The sequence below is a fragment of the Arachis stenosperma genome, chromosome 1 (assembly GCF_014773155.1).
Source record: "Arachis stenosperma cultivar V10309 chromosome 1, arast.V10309.gnm1.PFL2, whole genome shotgun sequence".
Taxonomy (NCBI): domain Eukaryota; kingdom Viridiplantae; phylum Streptophyta; class Magnoliopsida; order Fabales; family Fabaceae; genus Arachis; species Arachis stenosperma.
Genome location: NC_080377.1, coordinates 117,884,841 through 117,910,769, shown reverse-complemented (window position 1 = coordinate 117,910,769; position 25,929 = coordinate 117,884,841). Strand labels below are relative to the sequence as shown.

Sequence of the window (25,929 nt, the reverse complement as noted above, 5' to 3'; positions counted from 1 at the left end):
TAATATTTTAATTGAACTCATAATAATAAATAGGGCTCCCTAAATGAAAAATCCTTTCTATTCATAGACTATAGTACATTAATAATCTGGTCTTTTATAGCGTTGGAAATTTCAGCCCAAACAACTTGTATGAGCTTGATTCTTGTCAAGCAATCATTACAAATAAATCTTATACCATCCCGTTTAAGTATACACTTTTTATAATAAAATATCATTTTAATATTAGTATTCTTTTAATAACTAAACATGAATTTTTTTTATCTTATGAATTAAAAATAATTTAAATATATAATTAATTATTAACAAATATATTTTTATATAAATGTCAAGAGTGGTTGGTGAATATGATACCACGACTTTATATAATGATTACAGGGACACAAAATCAAATAGTTTTTGGAAGATTTATATTACAGACTCCAGATAAAAAAGAAAACCCAAAAACGATTGTTCGGTGCCTTTTGTAATAGTGGGCCACCCTGGCTAGTGACAAAGAAAAAATGGGTTGGGCCTCCAATATGCACAAGTAGTTTGGGCCGTATCATAAAACTTTCTAATTAGGACTAAACTTCAAGGCCAGATGCAAGCCTTGCTCTGAGGTGTTTTCGTAAAATCTTACCTGACGGTGCCTTTGGGATTGAATCCACAAAGAAAACTTTGTTGATTCTCTTGTAAAACACAACCTGTCACAAAAAAATAAAATAAAAAATCAACTGTATAACATAATACAAAAATACTATTTATACACTAAATTAACCATCAATATATTTATATATAAATATATGTAGTTTAATTTATTTTTAATATATATTTATATTTTAACATATATTTTATATTAGTAGTTGACTTTAATAACTGATTTTAATATATACTTAGCATTACTCAACAAAATAAAAGGAAAAGTAAAGTACTCAAGGGTAATTTATGTATGGAAAAATATAGGTAGACAATGAAAATATTAAACAATGTAAATAATAGATATATTAGATGTTTATTTCACTCGATGTATGGATGTTTATTTTAATATTAAGATTTAGATGAATAATTTAAAGGCATAATATGTTTTTATTTGATTAATAGTTGTTTATGTTATTCAAGATGGTCATCATTTATCTAGCACTTCCCGTATGTATTTCATTCCTCAATTACCTGCTTTGAGATATATAGCTTGATTTCATCCTCCGATATCTTAGACGCGTTTGATCTTACAACAAATGCAACAGGAACCTCTCCTGCTGCCTCATCTTTCATGCTGAAACCAATTAATGTAACGTTGCGGTGAGAAATCAACATAGCTGCATTATATCTATGTACATACATAGAACTTACGCTATAACAGCTGCATCGGAAATGTTAGGGTGAGAAATCAACATAGCTTCGAGCTCAGCGGGAGCCACTTGAAATCCTTTGTATTTGATCAACTCCTTTAAGCGGTCAACGATGAATAGCTCATCGTTGTCGTCCATATATCCTATATCACCTGTGTGCAACCATCCCTCTTTGTCTATGGTATCTTCTGTCGCCTTAGCGTCGTTTAAGTAACCTACCCATCCATAACATTATGTCACAGCTATATATAATATACAGTCTTGTTGACTTTCTAATAAGAAGATTAATGTGTTATTTGAACTCTTTCTCTTTTTTATATAATATAGAATCAACTTATTCTCTTATGTATAGTTTCACACTCAAGAAGATAAGTCGGATACTCTCATAAAGATGCGTAAAACATTTTTTTAAAGACGTTTACATGTTGCATTATTATTGGAAGTATTAGTGAATCGGTTATTTTTAAATTTCATAACAAACTAGAACAAAACCGATTTTTTTTATAATAATAACAATAAATCTAATTTTTTTAGGGATCTAATTGTATTTTTAAATTTTTAAAGATTTAAATGTCCGCAAAATAAAAAATTAGTGATATATTTGTTTTTTTATTAAAAAATTTAAAAATATTCAATTTAAATTGTGTAATAAGATCAGATTAAACCAAATCTAATAATTAAATTTATTATGGTTGTTATATTAAACCGATTTTATTTTAATTTATTAAAAAATACAGTATTAACTAATTTAATAAAAATGTCAAATAATAACACTATGTAAACGTCTTTTAAAAAAATATTTTCAGTGAACAGAAATACAAGAACAGAATAAGTTTCTATTGAATATGTATGTGATTGGGCATAAAAATGAAAATTTTCCTCCTACGAGACGACATTGTACCTTTCATAATCTGGTTGCCTCTGATGCAAATCTCACCGGCATGATTTCTGGGGAGGGAAGCAGCCGTGAGAGGATCCACAATCTTCATCTCTGCGTTTCTTACGACGGTCCCGCACGCACCTGATGATTTCACCTCAAAAGGTTCCTTTGCAAACGCTAAACACATCGAAAGCACTGGACCTGCTTCCGTCATCCCATAACCCTGCATGCACACACGCTCTAATAATCTTATCATGCTTATTGTGTTGAGCGAGGGCAGTTTCGTAACATTGCTTGCTCATCAAGGACACACCGGATTTACGAATCCTAAAGGCTGTTCATACATTTAATTTGTGTGTCTGTGTAGTTACTTTTGCTGCCTTTGCTTGCTCATCTGTCCCAATGACTATAGCGATCATATTACGTTTCTGTTCATCAAAAGTCTTTCAACACTCCTAATGTAGAAAACTTCTGGCACCTAGTTTTCTTTTTCTCTCTTTCTCTTCCCCTTTCTCTTTTCGTAGCTGATTATTAATTAAATAAAAATTGGTTCTTTGCTTAAACAGTTCCTTTTCTAGTTTTCTAGCTGAAAGGTACTATTTTAAGTAAAATAGAGGTTTTAATTTGCTCTTTCCTGAAAACCTAATTTTTATTTTATATCTCGGATGTAAAATAATTGAGGATAGAGAAAGGTCTACATCATAACAACATCATGCAATAATTTCTGGTAGGGCAAAGAAACGGTTAGGGACGGTGAAGATAAAGATTAAGCTAAAATTAATTGCATCTGAGTTTTTTTTTTTTTTTTTTTTTTTTGATAGTACCTGGCCAAAGGTGGCATTAGGAAGCATGGCCCTAAAAGCATCGTGAAGGTCCTTACCCAATGGGGCCGCACCGGACATCACCATCCGAATGGACGATAAGTCGTAGCGTGTCACCTCCCCGCTCTTTACTATTGCAAGAACAATCGGAGGCACTAATGGCGCAACGCTCACCCTGTGCTTCTCAACCACTTGAAGCAGCCCCACCACCTCTAACTTGTGCATTATCACTATTGCAGCCCCTACTCGAAGCCCGCACAGCAGAACCGAATTCAGCGAGTAAATGTGGAACAGTGGAAGCACGCAAACCACCACATCATCGTGCTGAATGTACAGATTGGGGTTCTCTCCGTCCACCTGCTGAGCCACGCTCGTCACTAACCCTTTGTGTGTTAGCATCACCCCTTTTGGGAGCCCCGTCGTGCCGGACGAATACGGCAGCGCAACTACATCATCCGGGAAGATTTTCACGGCAGGGATGTCGCCCTCATCCGCCTCTGTTAGCTCCGAGAAGTCAAGGCACCCCTGCGGCGGCGCGTCGATGCACACGACCTTGATGTGTTTGTCCCTGGCCAGATCCTTTACCTTGTCCACGAAGGACGCCTGAGTTATTATGAGCTTAGCAGCGGAGGCGGTGGCCTGCTTGGCGACCTCGGCGGGGGTGTAGAAGGGGTTGGCGGTGGTGACGATGGCACCACGGTAGGAGGCGCCAAGGAAGGCGAAGACAAACTGGTGGCAGTTCTGGAGGAGGAGGAGGATGACGTCGCCTTGACGAACACCTAGGTTGTTGAGTCCGGCGGCGAATTTTCTGGCGGTTAGTTCGACGGCGGCGTAGGTGAAAGTGTCGCCGGTGGTGGCGTTGATGAGGCAAGGACGGTCCTTGAAGTGGGAGAGATTCTGAAAGCAGTAAGTGTGGAGAGGGAGGTGGGTTGGGATGTAAATGTCTGGCAGCTTGGAACGGAAAATAAAGTGATGGTCACCACCGTGATGATGATCATGGTTTCTTGTTGGTTCCATCTTTTTTCTTTCTGGTTTGAAAGATGCTAAGAGTGGGTTTTGTTCGTTGCAAGTGTTATTTATATGGTAATTAATTAAGGTGTGGCTTTAATAACTTTAATTGTTTCTGTTTACTTTACTGAGCATGAGCAGTTTCTTGCGTGATCAGAGACTTCTCCTAGGTTGGTTGTGAATTTGGTTCAGTTTGATATGAAAAGTAGGTGATCGAGGATTATACAGCAAATAAACTGGGATGGAAGGAAACTACTACTCAAGGGTAACCTGTGTCCAACCCATTAATACAACATAGGTATGCATGATACTTATCCTGATGAGTTCTTTAGTTTTTCTTTTATTCTCTCAAAATCAATAAATTATAGTTAGATTTGGACACTTACCAACGAAATAATAAATGTGAACAACAGTGGGAAGATGTTAACAAAAATTTATAAGACATTATTATTATTATTATCGGTTTTGTTAGGTAGACAATAATTTTTGTGAACAATATGAATAATAGATTTTAGAATTGATCCATTCAAATAAAAAAATATTCCACCCTCAAATACATTAGGATAACTATCCATACATCCAATGAATTAAATATCCGACCATTATTAAATGTACATGAGTAAACCGAATCAAAAGAAATAACTATTATCTAACTAAAAATTAACATAATCTTCTGTATACTTATTGAATTGAATAATGAAGAGTATGATTATTTAAACATTTACAAGGGGATTTTGTTAACACTAATCAAAATCAAAGGAGGATGGAAAAAAAAAAAGACTAAAATTTTATTCCGATGTTCTCTACTAAATACTAATGTAATCTATGGTTGACAACCCACCAGTAGTTGTAAATAATTAATGTAGCATATATATTGAGAACTTCTCAATACACTTAGCATAATGAGACTGATATTCTATTGGTTTTTCTTTCACAGAACACTACTATACAGTTCATTTTCATCAAGGATTGCAAAAATTTTAACGCCCTTCAAACCACTAATTAATTAATTAATGAAGAGCATAGTGTGGCGCGGCGAGCGAGGCACTTGGATAGTATAATTGACATGATGTATGCCCTTCCAAGTTAATGCAATCTAGTAATCTACATTATTCTGGAAAAATCTGAAAAGATAGAAAGACAAATGAAATAACAAATTTAATGAGCTCAGATAAAAAAGATCATAAGTGTGCGGTTAGCTAAACACATTCCGGCGGAATGTAGAGAGATTTATGATATCAATTGACGAATGAATAAATAAATAAATAAAAGCATAGCATATATCACATATCGTAAAGCAAATAAATTGGTACGGCCTTTTTAGTTAGTGAAGCCATGGAGTTGATCCAAAATGTCAGTGTCATGCCGTGTGTTAGAAATAATAGGGCACAACCCAATAGGAAACAGGAAAAGATTGACATCATATTCCTACTTGGCTAATTGCCCGTACTGCATTGCGTCCCTATGAATGCCAATGATTTCTTGTGGCTTGTGGGGTGTCTGAATGGTTTTTTTTTTCTTTAACACTTTGTTTAGATATTAGAAAGAAAATGAAAGAAAAAAAAAAAAGAAAAAGTTAAGTTATTTGTATGTTGTTTGGATGAATAAAAAATAGATAAAAAAAATAAATAATTTTTTTTGTTTGGATACAAAGAAAAATAAAAAAAATCATAATAGCATAAAATTACATTAATATTCTTATCATAAAATAAAGTAAAAATATTATAATTTTATATATTTGATTTAAATTATTTATCTAATACATATAATGTTTAAATATAAATTTTTATTATAATAATATATTAAAACTAAATTTATATTAATATTTGTCAATAATAATATAACTAAAGCTAATATTGGAAATACAAAAATATCACACTTTTCTTCTTATTTTCTTACTTGTGATGGAAAAAAAATTCTTTTAGTGGGACCCATACAAAAAAAATTTTTTCTTTCTATTTTCTTTGATAACAAAAGAAAATATAATTTTCCATCCATTTTCTTTTCATCCATTTTCTTTTCATTCATTTTCCATCAAACCAAACATAGTGTAAGATTGTAGTTCTGAGAACATAATAACATAAAATACTAAAAACAAAACCTTAAAAATAAAGACACAAAAATTAATATTTTAGATTTTATAATAAAAATATATAATTATAAAAATTTCATAGAAATAATAAAAGTAAAAAAAATTATATTTTTTATTAGTATTTCTATATTAGGAAGAATACAAAATATACTAATTTAGTATCTTTAAATATAATATTTTTATCTATATTTTATTTGTCAAATATAATTTTGTATCTTTATGTTTCTATCTCAATGTTTCGTATTTACAAATAATTGTGTGTTTAATTAAATAAAAAAAAGAAAAAAAAAAGAAAAGAAGTGGGAAAGAAAAATCATTTTCCCCTTATTTATTTGGGTAGAAAATTTGAAAGAAAAGTTTGTAAAGTAACTTAAAAGGTTCTCCTTTGGAAAAAAAAGCTAATGGAAATGAAAAATGATGAGAAAAAAAATCTCTCATATTATTCTTTTTTAATCAATATTTTTCTTTTTTTTTATTTTCATTCATACAAACATACTAAGAGATTTTAAAAATTTATTTATTTTCTTTTCTTTCTCTTCTTTTTTTTTATTTCTTTTCTCTTTACTTCCATCATTCTATCTAAATAAACTCTAAATGATGATTCTTTCGATCTAAGATCTAAATTATGTTATCATGAATTTTGATTTTGGTCCATTCTATGGTATTTAAATTTTAAACATTGAATTTAAAAATAAAAGAATAGATCCCATCAATTTGACAATTTCTATCTTTATTTTTAGATAATTTAGATAAAAAAATTTGATATAGGCACACAAAAATTTCTCTTTGATTTTTATGGGTCATTCTATTTATTTTCCTTTCCTGTACAAAATGAATTAGTGTAGGCTAGTTAAAGTTGACCAACTTCTAAAAAAAAAAACAGAAAAACCCGTGATGGAAAGAAAAGACTAGAAGCAAAATGTTCAAAGTATTTGTTGGGATCTAAAGCTGCATTTGGTTTATGTGTAGTTTGAAACATAGACATAAATATATAGATATTAAAGATATAGATACAGTAATATACATATTTTTTTAATTTGTTTGATAAGTAAGTACAAGATATAATAATAAATTAACTCTTTATAAAATGTTAATATTGTCTTTACTACAAAATATCACTACCACCATCACCATTTTTTCTCTTAAACAACCACCTCTATTTTTCTACTACTATTAACAACTCTTAAACTAATAAAAAAATTTAATTAAATAAAATAATCTAAGATATTTAACAAATGGTCCTAACCAGCCTCCAATAAAATACAATTTGTTTTTAAAAAAGTAAAGAACACTCCATCAACAAACAATCTTAACCATTTGCCTCCAACAATACCAAGGTCTATCTTCCATCTTCAGTTTAAAGATCTATCAGCAAAGTCAGTAACCATTGTTCTAACCTTAATTTCAAAAATGATGAAAATGATGAAACTCTTGAATAAAAAAGAGAAAGACGGAAACAAATTGAGAAAAAGAGAAGAAGAATGATAGATCTGGAAGTTAACGACATTAAAGACTGATATGTCACCCTTATTCTCGGCCGCACAAAACCCTTATCCTCGGCCGCGCAAGAAGCTCGGCACATAAGCCGATGATACCATTAGGCCGATATACTCGGCACGACATCAGACAGTAACGACCCCACTCATTTGAAAATAGGAAACGTGGTCAACCTAATCGCATGAAAACAGAATATCCCAACCAACCTACAAACTAGGACTTATCCACATGAAAACGGTAAAACAATCCCTATAAAGCCGGACTAATACTCTCGGCTAAAGCAGGTTCCACTACCAGTTTTCATATTCACTTATTTCACTCTCACTTAGTTACTCTCTCTCTCTTTTCTGAGATTATTACTACTTCTTTTAATCACGTATTTCATGTACTCTTATGTGTAACCGTGTCTCTCACTTTTTTGTGTCTCATACAACAAATACTGGATGTGTGTCACCGTGTCCATGTCTCTGATGGACATGGACATCAACCAAATGGACTGTAAGGTAGCGTTTGGTATAGAGTCATAGACGGAAAGACTGAGACTGAGAAACAGAGACAGAAATAAATCTCAATATTCTGTTTAGTGCAAAATAGGAGACAGAAATTGAAACAAAAATGAAGTTATAATTTAATTTATACAAAAGATAAAATTGGAATTAATTAATTGAAATGAAAATATTTTAGGTATAAAATGTTATTAAAATTTCAATCTCTGTCTCTAAAAATTTTAGTCCACTGTGTCTCCACTTTTTGGAGGTACTAAAATACTGAAATTTTTGGGACAAAGACAAAAATTTTAATACCAATTTCTAAACCAATAAACATAATATTGAGTTTTAATTTCTCAGTTTCTGTTTTAATACCTCAAAACAAACGCTGCTAGGGTTGAAACTTGAATTAGTTACATCTATGTGTTAGGAGCTTAGAATAGGAAACCGGGTTCTGGGTCAGGGTGGATTGGGTGTTCGGGTTGGATTCATGGGCTAGCCCAAAACAAAAACAAAAAACGAATTCTGCCACCTTAACCGTCCCCCAAAAAAAAAAACGGAGTTACTCCCTTTGGAGTTAGGATTGAAAATTTGGAACCGGACAAGCTCAAGACGGCTGCCACAAAGAAAAGACCGTGTCCTGTTGACAGCTAAGCTTTACTTCCACCCGACAGTAATTTATTTATCGACTTATCATGATATTCTTTGATGCGAAAGTTTCCTCATAAAGGAATTTACTAATTCAAACAAACCAATTATACCAGATAAGGAAAAAACTAAGGTTAAGATGATTGGATAGGGAGATACGTTATATGTAATACCACACAAGAGTCATATATATATACTCATATGATGATGATTCCTCTCCCATTATAAAATTACAATCAGCTTTGACTGTGTCAATGAGCACGAATAAGCTTGTGACTTAGGAGACAAGCGAGAAAGTACCAATCAAACCTTTGACCATGCTGGATATGTCAAAAAGATACAAAGTTTCCATCAGGCTAATAACACGGTTACACAGTGATTAATTTCGTCACGAAACTAAACTATGTGTTGTCGCATAACACAACTTTCCTAACAAGTTTCTTAGCTTAATAATCTCCATTATAAAAAAAAAAATCAAATTATCAAACTCCCCTAACTTGCCATTCCTATAAATTAATCTTCCAGGCACCATCTTAATCAATTTCTACCTACCACAACCACAACATAGATGAGTAAAATGAGCGAACAGAAGCAGAAGAAGCAGCAGTCTTTGTTAAGCCGCCTTAAGAGGGCGGTGCAGAAGGTGAGGTTTCTGCTAAGCTCCACCATAATCAGCCGCACATGGCATGCCGCATCCCTCATCCGCCGCGCTTCTTCACTAGGCAAAAGGCATCTTAGTTTCAATGATCCACCTGGACTGAAGATTTGTTCTTCGGATAATGAAACGGATTCGGAAGGTTCGGCTTCGCGTGGGCCTGGGCCTGGGCTTCAGAGGACTATAAGCTATCCATCCGCGGATGAAGATGATATTGATAGAAGAGCAGAGATGTTCATTGCTAATTTCAGAAAGCAACTTCGTATGGAGAGGCAAATCTCCTTGCAGCTACGTTACCACAGAGAGCACAGCTTTGAGTTGATATCTCCATGATTCATGAGTTTAACTTTTGGGGATTCCTCAGATTCAGGAGTATATAGATGCATGCTTGTTAATGGAGGATCTTGTTTTTTATTTTTTGGGAAAAGGATATCTGTTATCATGTGTGCTATTTCATTCATTGTTTTATTTATTTTTTTCCCCTTAAGGCTATGCAATTTGCATTTTCCCTAAAAGGATGTGTATACAAAAAGATTTGTTTATTCATGTGAAATATTTTTGTATTTTATTTTCTTGTGTCAATTGGATCTTTTATTGACTAAATTGATCTTCACATAAAAATAACCTACCTTGTTGCTTCCATTTTCTTGCAAAATACTCTTCATCTCCCTTTGCTTAATGGAGCATTAACTTGGTTTGAACTTTGAAATACAACAATCCTTTGCCCACATTGTGGGCCTTGAGTAATGCTACAGTAACCATAAATCACAAACAATAAATAAAAGTATATACTTAAACTAACTTAGGTTGGTCGAGTGGTTAGTTCACTCGTCCGCTTAAGCAAGTGTCGAGAGTTCGAATCCTACCTTGTGCATCCAGATCCGCAACGAATTAGTTCTTGACCTGTCGAGCTGGGGGATACCGTGAAAAAATAAAGTATATACTTAATTATATATTTCAATTATAGGAAAGTATAAATAACTTTTTTTAATTAATTAATACAATTAATTTTCTTTTTATAAATATCTTCTTTGATTTAGTTACACCAAAAATTATTTCAAATTTTATGACAATCAAATCGCAAAAATTTCACCTTCATTATTAGTTTATTGCATTAACAATTATAATTTTTATTTCAAATGAAAGTCTTAAATTCGTATGTAATTAATCTTAATTCTTAAAAAATATTTTTAAATTACCACAACAACACATTTTATAAAAAAAAGTAAAATATATTTTTTGTTTCTAAAATTTGACAAAAGTTAAAAAAATACCTCTAAGTTTTATTTTGTTTTAATTTTTTTCCAAAAATTTTCGAATTGCATCAAATATACTCTGATGGCTATTTTTTCAAAAAATTTAAGACTAATTCAACAAAAATTTCATAAGAACAACTTTCAACACAAGCAAATCAAGCATAATTTTCATGCATTATTGTTAGATTGGCCTTAATTTTTTTGAAAATTTAGCCGTCGATGGTATATTTGATGCAAATCGAAAACTTCAGGAACAAAATTGAAACAAAATAAAACTAAGAGATATTTTTAAAACTTTTGTCAAACTTTAGAGACAAAAAATATACTTTACCCTATAAAAAAAGAGATATTCTCCACATCCAATCAATTTAAGCATCTAAGTTTATCCAAGTAATTTTAGGTCACGCGCTCTTCCCGCTTTCTTCTTCTCTCACACTTCTTCTTCTTCTTCACATTCCTCCTTCTCCTCATTCTCCTTTTTTTTTTTCGCGTCCCTTCTTTTTCGCGTGTTTTCTCCTTATCGTCATTCTTTTGTTGCTGTTGCTGTATTTTTTTTCTTTTCCTCTTTCTCTTCCTGGTGAAGAAGCAGTAGAAGATGACGAGAAAGAGTTTTTGAATTATGCAGAACAGAAATGAACCGAAATTATATTAAAAAATGAAATGAAATTGTATTTAGAATGAACTGAATATAATTTTGGTTCATTTTTGAGTGAATTATTTTGTTACGATTCTTTTTGTTTCACTATTTTGAGAGGAATAAAACTAAAAAAAAAAGAAAAAAAAGAAAAAAAATTCCTCAAACTTCTCATGTTCTTTTTTGCTTGTCTTCTTCATCTAATCAACTAAATAAGAAGAAATACATAATGCTGCAAAATCACTTGATGGATTTGGATGTATTTTTGTTCATGATTTAAAATTATTATCTATTAATGCATATGTAAGATAATTCAAAAAATACATATTTTAAAATTAGGTAATATTAATCATAAAAATCTATTAATTATGAATATTATAAGTATAAAAGTTTGAATGTTATGAATATAAAATTATAGATATTAAATTAAAAATATTTTAACTATTTTTCACTACAAAGAAAAGAAAAAAAATTTTAAAGAAAATAGATCAAAAAATTATATGTATAATTATTGTTAATGGTAGATAATATATTTGCTATAATAGTTGGTAAATAAACTAATTAGTTCACTAGTTCGATTAAAAAAGTGTTAAAAATTTGTATCTCGTCTTGTTCGTATAATAACTAATTGGCCAACAATAAATTCTTAAATGGAGATCTGGACTATAACAAATTAATCTTTGACTTATCAGATTAGAAACTGTTGTAGGTAACTAAAAAAAATAGTTGGCAAATCAATTTGAATATTATTAATGTACTTTCTTCTATTATTTATTATTATTATTATTATTATTATTATTATTATTATTATTATTATTATTATTATTATTATTATTCAGTTATTATTAGTTGTCCGGGTGAAAAAATGAGGAACCGGAGAAGAAGAACAATAAATGTGTATATCGTAATTAAAGAAGTTTTTAAAAAAAAAAAAGACTGTTTTTGAGTTTTTTTTTTATTAAACATTTTTACTAATTTTTGTTGTTATCATATATTTTGGTAATTTAAGTAGATTAAGAGGTGGTCCAAAATTAAGTTGCAAGCCTATAATTTTAACAAAGTAACATATCAAATTTTAAATTTTAATTACAAAAAGATAACTAATTAATTAAGAATTATTAAAAAATATTTGATTTAATTAGATTTGATTCTGTTTTGATTTTAGTTTTGAATCATAGGTTTTAGGTTTTAAAAACTTATTTACGGATAACACACAACGGAATCACATATCACATAACACGTCCTACACTGTATTAAAGAGTTCTGTTTTTTATTCTACTGTCAATAACTATTTTTTTTTATTAAGGTTAGGAATTCTATTTATTTTTTTTATAAATAATTAATCTAAGTGTTTTATTTTAAAATTGTTAAAAATATTCTAATTTTATTTTAGTTTTTAATATTGTTTTTGAAAAAATTAATATTAGAATTATCTTGAAAACTCTTTCTTATGACTTTTTGGTTTAACTAATAATAGTATTTTAAAAAATATGCGACATTTTGTAATTTCCAATTGTTCTAATTTAAATAAGGACATATAATTCTTTCTTAGAAATTAGAAATTAAAGGGAATCGTTCTTCGAGGCAGGAAAATAGTATTTCATGAATGTCATGGTAGCCTAGTAGAGGGAGAACATAAAGGATTGAGATCTGATACTCCGTGCCAATAAAAACTAACGTCTTCCATCATCAAACTTACAATAATTATACTTTTGTTTTAAATTAATTAAGTACATTAAACAACTATTTTCTTAGTCAATGTCTATACTTGCTTAAGAATCAAGTATGGCGTGAATGGTGTTCATGCAACTATGCCTAGTTATAGAAAAGTTGACTATACACAATTAAAATGGACTTGGCTTGAGGTTGCAGCCAACATTTAGGTTCATCCGCACTTACTATTGAAGTTGCTCAATATTAGGCACACATTAGGGATATTTATTAGAAAATTAAATAAAGCATTATATAGTACTTGATGTTGATTAATTAAACATTTCTCAATGTACACTTTTCCCTTGTGTAATTAAGCAGAAAATTAGAAAATAAGTTATTAAAAAAATGGGTGTTAATTCCACTCGTCAAATGAGGAGAAGTCAAAAAGGGGGAAAGTTAGATCCAGTAGCACAAAAAATGAAGAGTGATGCGTTGCCTCTAAGAAGCTTCAAAATTTATTAGTATCATATGATCCCTCATCACAATAATAACACGATGAGTGCCAAGCACACCCTCATAACTTTTACCCAGAAAAAACTCCACCTCTTCTGAACCTTCAACACCAAAAACAGAGAATAACAATGGCCAAGTCCCAAAAGACAAACCGTGGACGCTGCTTTATATTCCCTTGTTTCATCTTCATCTTCTTCCTCTGCATCCTCGCTTCCATTAACGAAGTCCGCTTCCAGGGCTTACTCAGGTTCGGTCGTTGTAAAATACCAAATCAATCATCATCATCATCTTTACTTGCTTCCAATAATGACCAAGAGCTTCGAATCCTAATAGCCGTTCTAACACTACCCGACCAGTACCTGCGCCGCCACTTCCTCCGCCTCGTTTACGGCACACAAGCACTCCCGGAGGGAACCAAAATTGACGTGAAGTTTGTATTCTGCAACCTCACGAAGGAAGAGCAAAAGGTGATGGTGGCCCTTGAGATCATGCGCTATGATGACATCATCATCCTCAACTGCACTGAAAACATGAACAAAGGCAAAACCTCTACCTTCTTTCGGAGTTTGCCGGAGATCTTCAACGAAACAGATGGCAGTGATGGACAACATTACCCTCCTTACCATTATGTGATGAAAGCAGACGATGACACATATGTGAGACTCAACAGTTTGGTGGAATCGTTGAAACCATTGCCAAGGGAGGATTTTTACTATGGATTCGTGATACCGTGTGGTAGCATGGACCCTTTCAAGCACTATATGTCTGGGATGGGGTTCTTGGTCTCGTGGGATATTGTGGAGTGGATTCATGATTCTGATATTCCAAAGCAGCATGTGGAAGGTCCTGAAGATAAGGTCTTTGGAGATTGGATGAGATGGGGTAAGAAAGGGAAAAACAGGTATAATGCTAAGTGGTCTATGTACAATTATCCTGATCCACCTTCTGTGTGTTCCCATGATCTTTGGCCTAATACTATTGCTGTTCATTTGTTGAAGAATCCAGAAAAATGGATTAGGACTCTTACATTTTTCAATGTCACTCAAAATTTGAAGCCATCAAAGTTATATCATATAAGTTAGTCCTATATTATTAGGCATTTGTACTACTTAGCTCACTATCTTCTTTATTTATTTAATTATTTTTTATATACATGATATAATTATATCATCTATGTACTCCTCACACAGTCAAGGAGGAAAATACTTAAATTGCTTCAAATTCTTGAGAAAGAGGGGTAAAACTTGTTGTATGAATAAAATTTTGTTATCTTTTATTCATTCGTGAATCTTTTTTGGACATGTTCTAATTATGTGTCATCTAACCCACAAATTAGGATGTGATAAACAATACGAAAAAAAATTACAATTTAAGAAATCAAATTCAAGAAAAATATTTGGATTAAGATTTATTCTTGTGTTTTCTTAATATACTACATTTACATTGTAGATTATACAAAATTAACGAATATGCTATTTCTTCATCTATGGAAGAGTATTTTATACATCATTTTATAAATATCTAATTGTATACTTTGACTTTACTAAATAATTAAAAAAAAGAACAAATTGACTTGAAACAAGGGGTTTAACATCCCATTTGTATAGAATTTTTAAAAAATGCTAGAGAATATTAAAATTTATTATGTTTGACTATCACTTAGTTATTAACTTAATTTTTTTAGTTTAATCTTTTAAATTTAATAATATAACGATATACTTTATCTTGTACTTTTAAATATTAATAACTAATTAATAATTAAAAATAATAAATTCTAATAATCTTCTAATATTTTTCATATTTTTTTAAATATATACTATTTAAGAGATCTTTGTATGCAGTTGTTGTGAGCGATTGTAATGAATTTTATCCATCAAAGATTTTAACTTAGTGGATAAAATTAATTTGTGATTAAATTAAATTTTAATTATTTTGTGGGTTTTTATAGTTTTATTAAATTTATAATTAATTTTTATATTTTTTAATTAAATTCTTATACTATTTTTAATTTTGTATTTAAGTTTTTTTTTTATATAAAAAATATTAAAATTAATTAAATATTTCTATTAAGAATCTATTTAAATTTTTTAGTACATTTTTTAAAAAATATCTTGTTAATTCTAATATTTTTAATATGAAAAAATATCGGTTATAAAATTAAAAACGGTATGAAAATTCAATTAAAAAATATAAAATTTTAAAAAATTACACTGATATAGAGTAATTAAACATTAAATTAACCCTAACTCTGGTTAATAAATATAAATCTTGGATAACTATAAATTAGTCTAGCTAAATTTATATAACCATAGACCTATTATATATACGGCACTTTTTGAAATCAAATATAAAATAAAGTTCAAATAACTATCACTTGTACTTAAATTTTACAGTTAAACTCATTTTAATATATAATACATATAAGAATTTTTCATAATTAGTCAAAAATAATATTCACAGGTTGAATGGAGGTAAACTGTCCTGAATTGAGATTTCAAGGTTGAAAAAGTGAAGAAATATCAAAGTAATTGCGTCTTAAGAAGCGTTAATTTACCTTCTCATATAATGCTTAAAATTTAAAACTATCCAATTCATTTCACACAACAAATAAAACTTGTAGTTTCGAACTTTTGATATTAATTTTGAAAAATGGATAAATAGGTTCTTAATTTTTTATTTGCAGATATTCAAATTTTTAACGATTTAAAAATATATTTAAATTTTTTATTTTTTTTAAATTTGGACATATGGATTTTTCTGTTCATTTGAGACGAAAAAATTAAACATTGTTTTTGATGTATTAGCCTGGCCCGATATATGAATGCACACATGGAAAATTTTTAAAAGGAGACAAATTAGATTCAAAATCGATATATCCAAAAAAAATCAGATATTTAAATTTATTTTCAAATCTTTAAAAATATAAATATTTGCGCACAAAAGTTAAAATTGACACGTATGCTCATAATTCAAGGCCACGTTAGCTTGAGTGGTGGCCAGGTGGGTGCGTGCAAGCAAGTTTCAGCATTGCGTTATTGCTGTTGGGCTGCGCCTCCCACACCTCACTCTTCTATTCTGTCAGCTGCTGAAGAGAGAGACAAAGGGGGGTTTTGGCTTTGCGGCTGAGGCAGCTCCTATTCCTTGGTAGCCGCAACCTAATCTCAATCGCAATCAATCATCTCTTGTCGTCGGTGTATTGCGCCGACGTCGTTTTAGCCTCTCTCCTCTCCTAGTAAGCCATTTTCTTCTCTCTTCTTCCCATTCACGAAACTGGATCCTACAACCAATCACTCCTTCTCGTGTTATACATTCCACTTATCAGATTTATTATTCATTCATTCTTTGCTTCAGTTGATTTTTGTTATTGCCGTCGTTATCTTCAAATTTGCATTCCTTTTTGCGTTATTTATTTTGGTTATTTCCTCGAGCACCTGGTGGCCTAACAAACATGTGAATTTCTATGAAACGATACTGAACTCTCTCTTGTTGAGTAGCTCTTGTCCTTTATCTTTGTACAAGGGTTGAAGAAGTTCGTATAATTTTAGGCTTTTAGTTGTTGTGCGTTGGAATAACGCTATTCTTTTAACTGTTTTTACATTTTCAACTCTTTTGTTCATCTTAATCTAAACGTTTATGATGATGTACAGGAATACATACATTTATTCTGAATCATTATGGGCAATGGTCCAGCACCATTTTCTGATATTGGCAAAAGGGCAAAAGGTAAACTTGAACTTAACTTCATTCCACGATATATATACATTCTTTAAGATTATTGTACGAAGTTATTCTTTATATATAGTTGAATATATTCATGATTATCTGCTAGTTCATGATATGTTATCCCATCTTATTTCTTGTGTTGTAATTATAGTGCTTGACCACAGCGCATGAAGATTTATAGTGATATGGGATTATATTAAAATCAAATGTTTCTTGTACTCTCTTTTGAGTATGAGAATGCCTTGTACTCTTTCTGAGTACTTTAAATATTAAAACCAATCATAATATCTTAACTCAAATATCATAATAACTCTAGTATACATAAAGCCTACAATGCTACATGTTTGGAGACTTTATAAGTATCTGTCGCTTAAAATCCTTTAGATGGTTGGCTTCTTATCAAGCCATGTCTAAATTTGTTATAATATACTTGGCATTTAAGTTGTGAACGTTGCAATTCTTATGTAGATCTTTTGTACAAGGATTACAACTTTGATCAGAAGTTTAGCTTGTCAATTCCTAACACCACTGGATTGGTAATGTTTATCCTTATTTCTGCTATTTTTTTTGTTTAATTAGGTTAATTTTTAGTTTTTCTTTTTAATTGATGCTTACTAGATACAAAATCTCATAGCTTCAATATGACATAGTTTTAATATCACAACCACAATTGTGTGAACACTACATAGTTTCAAATAATATGTAAGTTCATGACTGTTTATTTGATTTTTTATTTTAATTTTATTGGATTATGAAACATTTATTATTGTTATTAATTCGTTAAAGATACTCATGTTATTTCTTATTGAATGACAAATAGTTTCACTTACTTCTATTTTTCCATTAATGTTTTTTATTTGACTGGTTGTTGGGTGAAAAAAGAAAGAATAAATAGATTTAGAACAATATGCAATTAGTTTATTTTTGTCAACAAATGTCTTGTTTAGATCAATTTAACTTGTCCTATCCTATAGGAATGCAATCCTTTTAAAAAGGAATCATTGTTTCATGTATTTAAAAAAATGGATTAAATATGTTAAAGTGTAGAAAACAATCATATTGCAAACCTCTAAATAATCAATCATCTATTCCTTTAAACATGAGCATCATGGTTTAACAAATATGACAGCTCATATCTTCTTCCAATATGTTGTTGTTTATAGTCTCATGCAGAATATCTTGGGGGTCAGCAGTCAAATATCAAATTGTTTTCTACAAATAAATTTTATTAATTCATGTATGCAAATTCTGATAAATGTGGGTATAAACTATGTTAACTCAGTGTGTAAACTCTAACGAACATAGGTTTCATGTGTGCAAACTCTTGTAAATATATATGTAAACTATTGTTGGCCAAATGTTGACCCAAAATGATAATACTTATAGTTTCTGTCTAATGTGCCTGATTTCAAATTCGAAATTTTTCCTCTGGCAGGGCCTTGTAGCTACTGGATTGAAGAAGGATCAAATTTTTGTTGGTGACATAAACACCCTTTACAAGAGTGGAAATACTATAGTGGATGTGAAAGTTGATACATACTCTAATGTAAGAAATAGAGGTCTAAATTTAATCATATGACTTTTAATAATTTATATATGGCTATTTTTGTACTTCTGCTATTGCTTACTACCATTCCCACTTTGTTGATGAGTGAATGTAACCAGAGTTCAAATTTTGTAAAACTTGTTAAGTTTGGAATGTTTATTTTAACTCTGAAAGTTGTGGTCATTATGATGGTAGACTAAATATTTTATCATGTGTTATGCTAAATAATATTTTCTTATCTCGTTTTAGGTAACTTCAAAAATCACGGTGAATGATATCTTGCATGGTACTAAAGCTGCTTTAAGCTTCAATATACCTGATCACAAGTCTGGGAAGGTGAATACAATCATGATTGTGCTATGTACGATGAATGATGATACTAATGCATGATTCATAGGTTGGATTTGAGGAATATAGTGTCTTCTTGCTGCTGAAAATACTTCTGTTACATTAAATTTTTTATCTTTGAGTATTTCCTAAATATCCTGATTATGTTAGAAACTCTACCAGGTTATAGTAGCAAATGTATTCATGATAAAAGCTTTCAGCTTAGCAATATTAGCAAACAATATGGCATGTTGGAGAAAACCATTTAATAAGATAATGCACCAAATCATTAAGTTAACTGCAATATATGCATTTTCTTGAGTTTGGGGTTGTGTTAGACAATATTTTTTTTAGCTTAATTACATGTAATAACTAGATGTACTTGGACATTCTTACAAGGTATCTAACCATTCAATATTTTCTCAGCTGTATGTGCATTATGTTCATCCTCATGCTACAATTGATTCTAGTATTGGCTTGAATCCATCCCCTCAATTGGAGGTTTCTGCTGCAATTGGCAGTAAGGATCTTTGTTTGGGTGCTGAAGTCGGATTTAACACAACTTCTGCTTCATTTACAAAATACAATGCTGGAATTGCTTTCAATAGACCAGATTTTTCTGCAGCTCTTATGTTGTAAGTTTCATTGTTACCACATCTTCCTCTGTTTTTTAAATGTAAAATAACTAGATAGTATTGTCAATCTTACAAGCATAAGTTAATTGAAATTTGAAAATCTCAATCAATAGTTGTCAGAACTTAAATCTTTCATTTGAGAGAAAACCATATTTGGAAGATAAAAATTTCTTTCAATTAATATTCTTTGAATTTGAAAATCCTTTATCAATATGCTATGCAAACATGCATGTCAAGAAAGATGTAATTTATGCTTAAAGGATCTTTTGTGTTCTCAATTTTCATAGTTTTATGTTCTTAATTTTCCTTTAGGATTCAAATGATGTAACTTATCTGCTTTGATAGTTTATTTCTTTAAGATAACGATTACTCACTATTTATACAGGGCTGACAAAGGACAGAACTTGAAAGCATCCTATATTCATTATGTGGATCGCCCAGATGGATTAACAGTAGCTGCTGAAATTACTCACAGGTTTTCTAGTTTTGAAAACAGATTTACTATTGGGAGTTCACAGTCAATAGATCCAGTTACAGTCTTAAAAACTAGATTCAGTGACGATGGAAAAGCTGCTCTCCAAGTCCAGCGAGCATGGAGGCCGAATTCACTAATAACCCTATCTGCTGAATATGACTCCACAAAAATCTTTGGTTCATCTACAAGGCTTGGTCTTGGTCTTGCTCTCAAGCCATAAATCTCCTTTGTCTGACAATCTATTCTTCTTTGGTGATTTTATCCTTCCATCTCATCGGTTTTATATTGTTTCCAAAACTCATGTTGGGTGTTTAAACCCTATCATATGGTCATCATAAGTCAAACCAAAGGATAAATTGTATTTGTTAAATCCTCTACAGTGAAAAAGGGGAAAGAGGACCCAATTTTGAAACATACACATAATGCCTAGAGACTTAGTTTTTTTAGTAGATTTATTTATAGTACTAAAGAAGAGTACTAAAAAATTATGACTAAAAGAATACTCAATTTTAACATAAATTTAAGTTGTTTTTTAAAAAAATTATAGTTAAATAGTGTTAAAATAATATGATTTTAAATGATATAATTTTATTTTTTTTATTATTTTTATCTAAATATAATTTTGAATAATGTAATTTAAATAATATTTATTTTATTATAATCTATTTTAATATAAAATTATCAAATATAAATCATAGATATAAATTCCGATTTACAAATTTTAATTCAAATATATACTTAATCGGAGTCAAAATCGATTATTTGATGATTATGTTTGGTCTTATGAGTTTTTCTTACCAGAAAACTACCTACATTTACTGTGAGGTCCAATGACACATTTTTTTTTGTGAGTACCGATTGCGTCCAATAACACACTTATTTATTCAACTACGTAATATAAATATAAAAAATTAATTACTAAATTAGTTATTAATTTAAAGTTTATCTATCCTCTGTTTTAAGAGTATATATTAAATTTATAAATAAAAAATTTTTATTAAAAAATATGAAAAATTTAAATTTTTAATACATTTATTTTATTTTTATTAAATGAAAATATTTAAAATTTTTTATTAACGATGAATTTATCATATGTTGTAAGAACATATGTTAACTAAATTCATATAAAATATATACTAAAATATAAAATATAAATAAAAAATAAATTAAATTAATTTTGTATGTACTTATTCTTATTTATATTTTTAATAACAGAGTTGAAAAAAATTAAATTTATAATAAAAAAGAAATAAAGTAAGTAATAACATTAATATTAATTGATAAAATAGGAAAGGAAAGGGAAGGGAAGAAAAGAGAAGAGAAGGACGCGTGAGGCAGTGAAATTAAGCTGAAGGGAGAAGAAAAGAGAGGAGCAAGGGAAAGAAAAAGGCCATTAGAATTTAGAAAAGAAGAGTCCACTCCATCGAGCCATACCGTGCCTCTGGCGAGTTGTTGAGCTGTGTTGTTAAGAAAGAAGAAGAAGAAGAAGAAAGAAAGAAAGATGTCACACAGCGATACAATACCCCTGCATCCATCATCCCAATCGGACATCGACGAGATCGAGAATCTCATCAACGCTTCTCCGGCCACCGTCCTCCCAGCTAGACCCCCCAGTCCCCCACGCGCGCAAATCCCCGTCTCCTCCAGCCTCCCCCCTCCTCCCCCTAAGCCCGCCCCTCCCAAGCCCCAGCCACACTCCTTCCCCCCTCCCCTTCCTCCTCCCTCCTCTTCCGTCCCCGCTCCCCCTCCCCTCCCCTCTTCCCGCCCTGAAATCGCCGCCTCCGGATTCGGCCCTGCCCCCAACACTCTCACCGAGCCCGTATGGGATACCGTCAAGCGCGATCTCTCCAGAATCATCAGCAACCTCAAGCTCGTCGTCTTCCCCAACCCCTACCGTGAGGATCCCGGCAAGGCCCTCCGCGATTGGGATCTCTGGGGCCCTTTCTTCTTCATCGTCTTCCTTGGTCTCACTCTCTCTTGGTCCGCTTCTGTCAAGAAGGTGCATTCTCTTTTTTCTATTTTCTACCTAGCTACGTTCTTTAGGAATTCAGATCACGAACATCACTTACTTGATCTAGATCTAGATTTTCGAGCCATGTTTAGTTCAATGATTTAGAATGCATATCAAGCTTCTGCTCTTATTTATACCTTAGATCTGAATCTTGATAGGTTCTCGATTCCATTTCTGTGTTAATCTAACATTGAGTTTGGATGTGGAGCACCATTTTTATTGAGCTTCTATATCTATATGCTTCATAGCTCCGTATAATGCAAAATGTTAAAGGGGGATTGGAACATTTTGCTTCTGTAAATAAACAAAGTACAGACTGATTAACATTGTCTTCTTTTTCTTATCGGCCGCTTATGTATTGGTTTTAGTTTAGAATTTAGATTGCATTTTTTATCCAGAAATTACATTGGCCATTTCTTTGTCTATCTTTACATTGTAGATAAGTAAATTTGAGATCTGATTTTGTAGTTCTCTTAAGGTAACTTGTAAAGAATTGTATCCCATTAGATTGCTTCGGATTGGGATCGAATTTGAACAACGCGGGCATCAACGCAAATATAGTACTGATTACTGAAGCTGTATTATGTTATTATTGGGTTGTCATATCAAATTAACTAATCAACCTTGAGAACTGAAGTTAAATATCACAGGATTCAGCCCCTCCCCTGTTATGAAACCCAGTGCTGCTCCCTGCCTGAAACATGGGATAGATATAAGAATCTGTTCCCATGTTTTTCTTTTTCTTTTCTCGCCCCAGGTTAAGAACTCTTGATTCCTGTAGATTCTAGTGGATCTACTAATGTATCATATAAATCACTAAATGATATCTTTTATTTAAAACTGTTCTGTCTTTGATGTGTGTTAAATGATAATCAAATGTCGAGATTTCGGAACATGACGGTCTCATGTTTTCTCACGAAAGGAGATGATCCACATCCAAGGGCTACGGGACTTGGTGCTGCCTTTTCCTTTGTACTGCTTGGAACATCCCTTCTCTTTAAATTTGTGATAGGTATAATTATGAGTTGGTGAATGGTGATAATAAAAGTCCAAAGTATCAATAAGCTTGCCATCCAAATGGTATACATCTCTAAGTACAGTGAGTTCAGCACGACAGAGCACTGCTAGATGCTGGTATATTAAATTACACGGACTGCATTATAAACAGAATTGTTTTCTTCTCTGCAATACGAAAAATTATATATGTATTTCTTTTGTGGCTTCCTGAAGTTTAATTTTATCCGGGAATCTATAAGTATGTTGGCCTGCGTGATATAATTAATGATCAGTCCATGCATAAATTTAACCAGTTTTATCCATATATGCCACTATACCAAACATTTAGAGAATGTCTACCACTTCAGTTCGCTTGGAATTCGGTTATCTCTGTATCAGGACTTCACATTTCTTAGTTCACTCCTTGTATACCATGTTCCACTGATTTTGGCAATTCTACCCTCTTTTCTTCATCTTTTCTTCATTGTAATCTACATAATGTGCTGAATAATTACAAAGTGTGTTGGGTTTGTTTTAGATGTGTTCCTCCTAACATTTCTCTCTCTCTCTCTCTCTCTCTCTCTCTCTCTCTCTCTCTCTCTCTATTATTTATTTTTATTCATTTATATTTATATTTATTTTTTTTATTTTGCTTGTCTCAGTCTGAGGTCTTTGCTGTTGCATTTGGATTACTTGCTGCTGGCGCGGTAATTTTGACATTGAATGTACTGCTCCTGGTACTAGTCACTTCCCTTTCTCAACTTGTCATATTTTGGGTCCTGATTTGAATTTTTCAGTTTCATATCTCAATGATAAACTTTAGTAAAACATCGGTTTTCATGTGTGAAAATGAGGATTTAGCTGTTACTTGATGTTGCCTACACTGACTGAGAAAAGGGGAAGAAGGGTGGGGGAGGGAGAGTAACCACTGTTCAAATTATATTTGGATAAGTGATGGCAGGCAAGCAAATTTTTCACTTTGATTTCATGTCTGAAAAAATTTCAGGGTGGACACATCATTTTCTTCCAGAGTCTGAGTCTGCTGGGTTATTGCTTGTTCCCATTGGATGTGGGTGCATTGATCTGTATGTTGAAGGACAATGTCATACTGAAAATTGTTGTGGTCTGTGTGACATTGGCTTGGAGCTCTTGGGCTGCATATCCATTCATGAGTTCTGCAGTCAACCCCAGGAGAAAAGCTCTTGCACTCTACCCAGTTTTTCTCATGTATGTATCTGTTGGTTTTCTCATCATTGCCATTGACTAAATGCATCAATCGGAGCCTCTGATTACTATATTCTCAATCCCATGATCAGCTTGAATCGGCTTCTAAATAGGAATTTTTGCTTATTGATCTGATCAACTTTTTTTTATTCTTTTTCTTTTCCCTCTCTATTTCTTCTGTTCAATATGTTGGCTAGAATTATTTGTGACACTGAGACAGACAATTGTGTAATATTACGTGGAAGATATATATGATGGGATCATACTTGCTATGTGAATGTGAATAATGAATAGGAATAGGATTGTCATGGATGGACTCAAATAATTAATTTTTTTTACTTCTGGTTATATGCTCGCAAATTTGCAAATACTGCTTATGTACTTCCGTGGCTTTCAATATAATATTCTGTTGCTCCAGTGAGATATTTATTTAGCGTAGGCTGTATGGCTGCGAATTAACTCTCTAGTTGTTCCGTAAGTTACCATTTCCAACGTCTGCAGTGTAGGAAAGTGTACACTGAATTTATCTTCACATGAATATAAAATTAAAAATGAAAATTAAAGAAAAGTAGTCTATATACTGAACTCAAAATCATGCATTCATGCTTGACCGAATCCTTTTGACCACTATTATGTTTATTGAATTAGTTGTTTTATTTGGCAAGTGCTCAACTTGTGTAGAGTAAGGTAGGACTATGAGTAACTTTGCGTGGTGCTTTTTTATTTCTTTTGTATTTGTTTATGAAAATCAAATGACACTCTCCATTTTGTACTAATTGGCCAACGTTGATCTTATCCACACGGCTCATGAGGCGCAGCACTTTTGTGATAACTGCACGATTCAATTATTCTTTAACCAAAAGAATGATACCAGGACAAATAATGTTACTCAGATATATCCATTTACATAATTGTCCAAAGTTCGTATTAAAATAGTTGGGTCAGTAATATTGCTCTATTAAGTAGTATTAACAAGGACCTTGCAAGTGGCAACTAGCACCTCCAACGTAAATAGGAAGGTGAGTTTGTTGATTAGGACAATCATGATTTATGACTAGGCTTTTGTTGCTTCGCCAAACATTTATTACAAGGTTCGGTTGCTTGTTTGCTTTAAATTTTAAAATGAAAAACTCCATTGAAACGCAATTCCATAGTCACATTCAATCAGACAATAATCATATACATGTTGGAATTTGGCAACCGAAAAAAGCCTATAAAAGCTTCAATAATTAGGACTAGTAGGGCATGATGGAGACGTTAGGGCATTCATTGTCTCCCTAATTGTACATTGGTAACGGCGTTTCAACAGTTCATAATAGCATTCACTCATTTCACTTTTGATTTTGATAATACTCAGTTGGAGAAGTGCAATGCAAAGGAGACTAATAATGATTGTACATAGCTATGGCCAGCAAATTTTGCAATTGGAGAAGGTTGCCAACTTTGTCGTATGTATGATTATGAACAAAATTTGATTCTAATGGGTCTATTTATGTTCTATGCTTTGACACGTTAGTAT

General features: G+C 31.6%; 5 protein-coding genes across 5 annotated transcripts; 4 read left to right on the top strand and 1 right to left on the bottom strand.

Annotated features, from left to right (window-relative positions):
* Positions 1–339: 339 nt before the first annotated feature.
* On the bottom strand, positions 340–4,346 carry LOC130940532 (4-coumarate--CoA ligase CCL1-like). The gene is made up of 5 exons (XM_057868697.1): positions 3,033–4,346; positions 2,230–2,431; positions 1,330–1,543; positions 1,150–1,252; positions 340–683 (listed from the first exon to the last, which is right to left on the bottom strand). Exons 1-5 carry the CDS (start codon positions 4,044–4,046, stop codon positions 564–566), a joined length of 1,653 nt encoding a protein of 550 aa, XP_057724680.1. The 5' UTR covers positions 4,047–4,346; the 3' UTR covers positions 340–563.
* Positions 4,347–9,169: 4,823 nt separating this feature from the next.
* Positions 9,170–10,020, top strand: LOC130940541 (uncharacterized). Its single transcript, XM_057868710.1, has one exon. The coding sequence runs from the start codon at positions 9,331–9,333 to the stop codon at positions 9,748–9,750; it is 420 nt and encodes a 139-aa protein (XP_057724693.1). The 5' UTR covers positions 9,170–9,330; the 3' UTR covers positions 9,751–10,020.
* A 3,457-nt stretch (positions 10,021–13,477) lies between these two features.
* On the top strand, positions 13,478–14,753 carry LOC130963255 (uncharacterized). The gene has a single exon (XM_057889390.1). It carries the CDS (start codon positions 13,602–13,604, stop codon positions 14,553–14,555), a length of 954 nt encoding a protein of 317 aa, XP_057745373.1. The 5' UTR covers positions 13,478–13,601; the 3' UTR covers positions 14,556–14,753.
* A 1,733-nt stretch (positions 14,754–16,486) lies between these two features.
* LOC130973444 (mitochondrial outer membrane protein porin 4) lies at positions 16,487–20,604 on the top strand. The gene is made up of 7 exons (XM_057897959.1): positions 16,487–16,705; positions 17,121–17,196; positions 17,665–17,732; positions 18,632–18,742; positions 18,992–19,078; positions 19,496–19,704; positions 20,090–20,604. The coding sequence occupies exons 2-7, from the start codon at positions 17,148–17,150 to the stop codon at positions 20,397–20,399; spliced, it is 834 nt and encodes a 277-aa protein (XP_057753942.1). The 5' UTR covers positions 16,487–16,705; positions 17,121–17,147; the 3' UTR covers positions 20,400–20,604.
* Positions 20,605–21,494: 890 nt separating this feature from the next.
* On the top strand, positions 21,495–24,748 carry LOC130946811 (protein YIP4b). Its single transcript, XM_057875920.1, has 3 exons — positions 21,495–22,178; positions 23,849–23,923; positions 24,193–24,748. The coding sequence occupies exons 1-3, from the start codon at positions 21,681–21,683 to the stop codon at positions 24,451–24,453; spliced, it is 834 nt and encodes a 277-aa protein (XP_057731903.1). The 5' UTR covers positions 21,495–21,680; the 3' UTR covers positions 24,454–24,748.
* Positions 24,749–25,929: the final 1,181 nt, after the last annotated feature.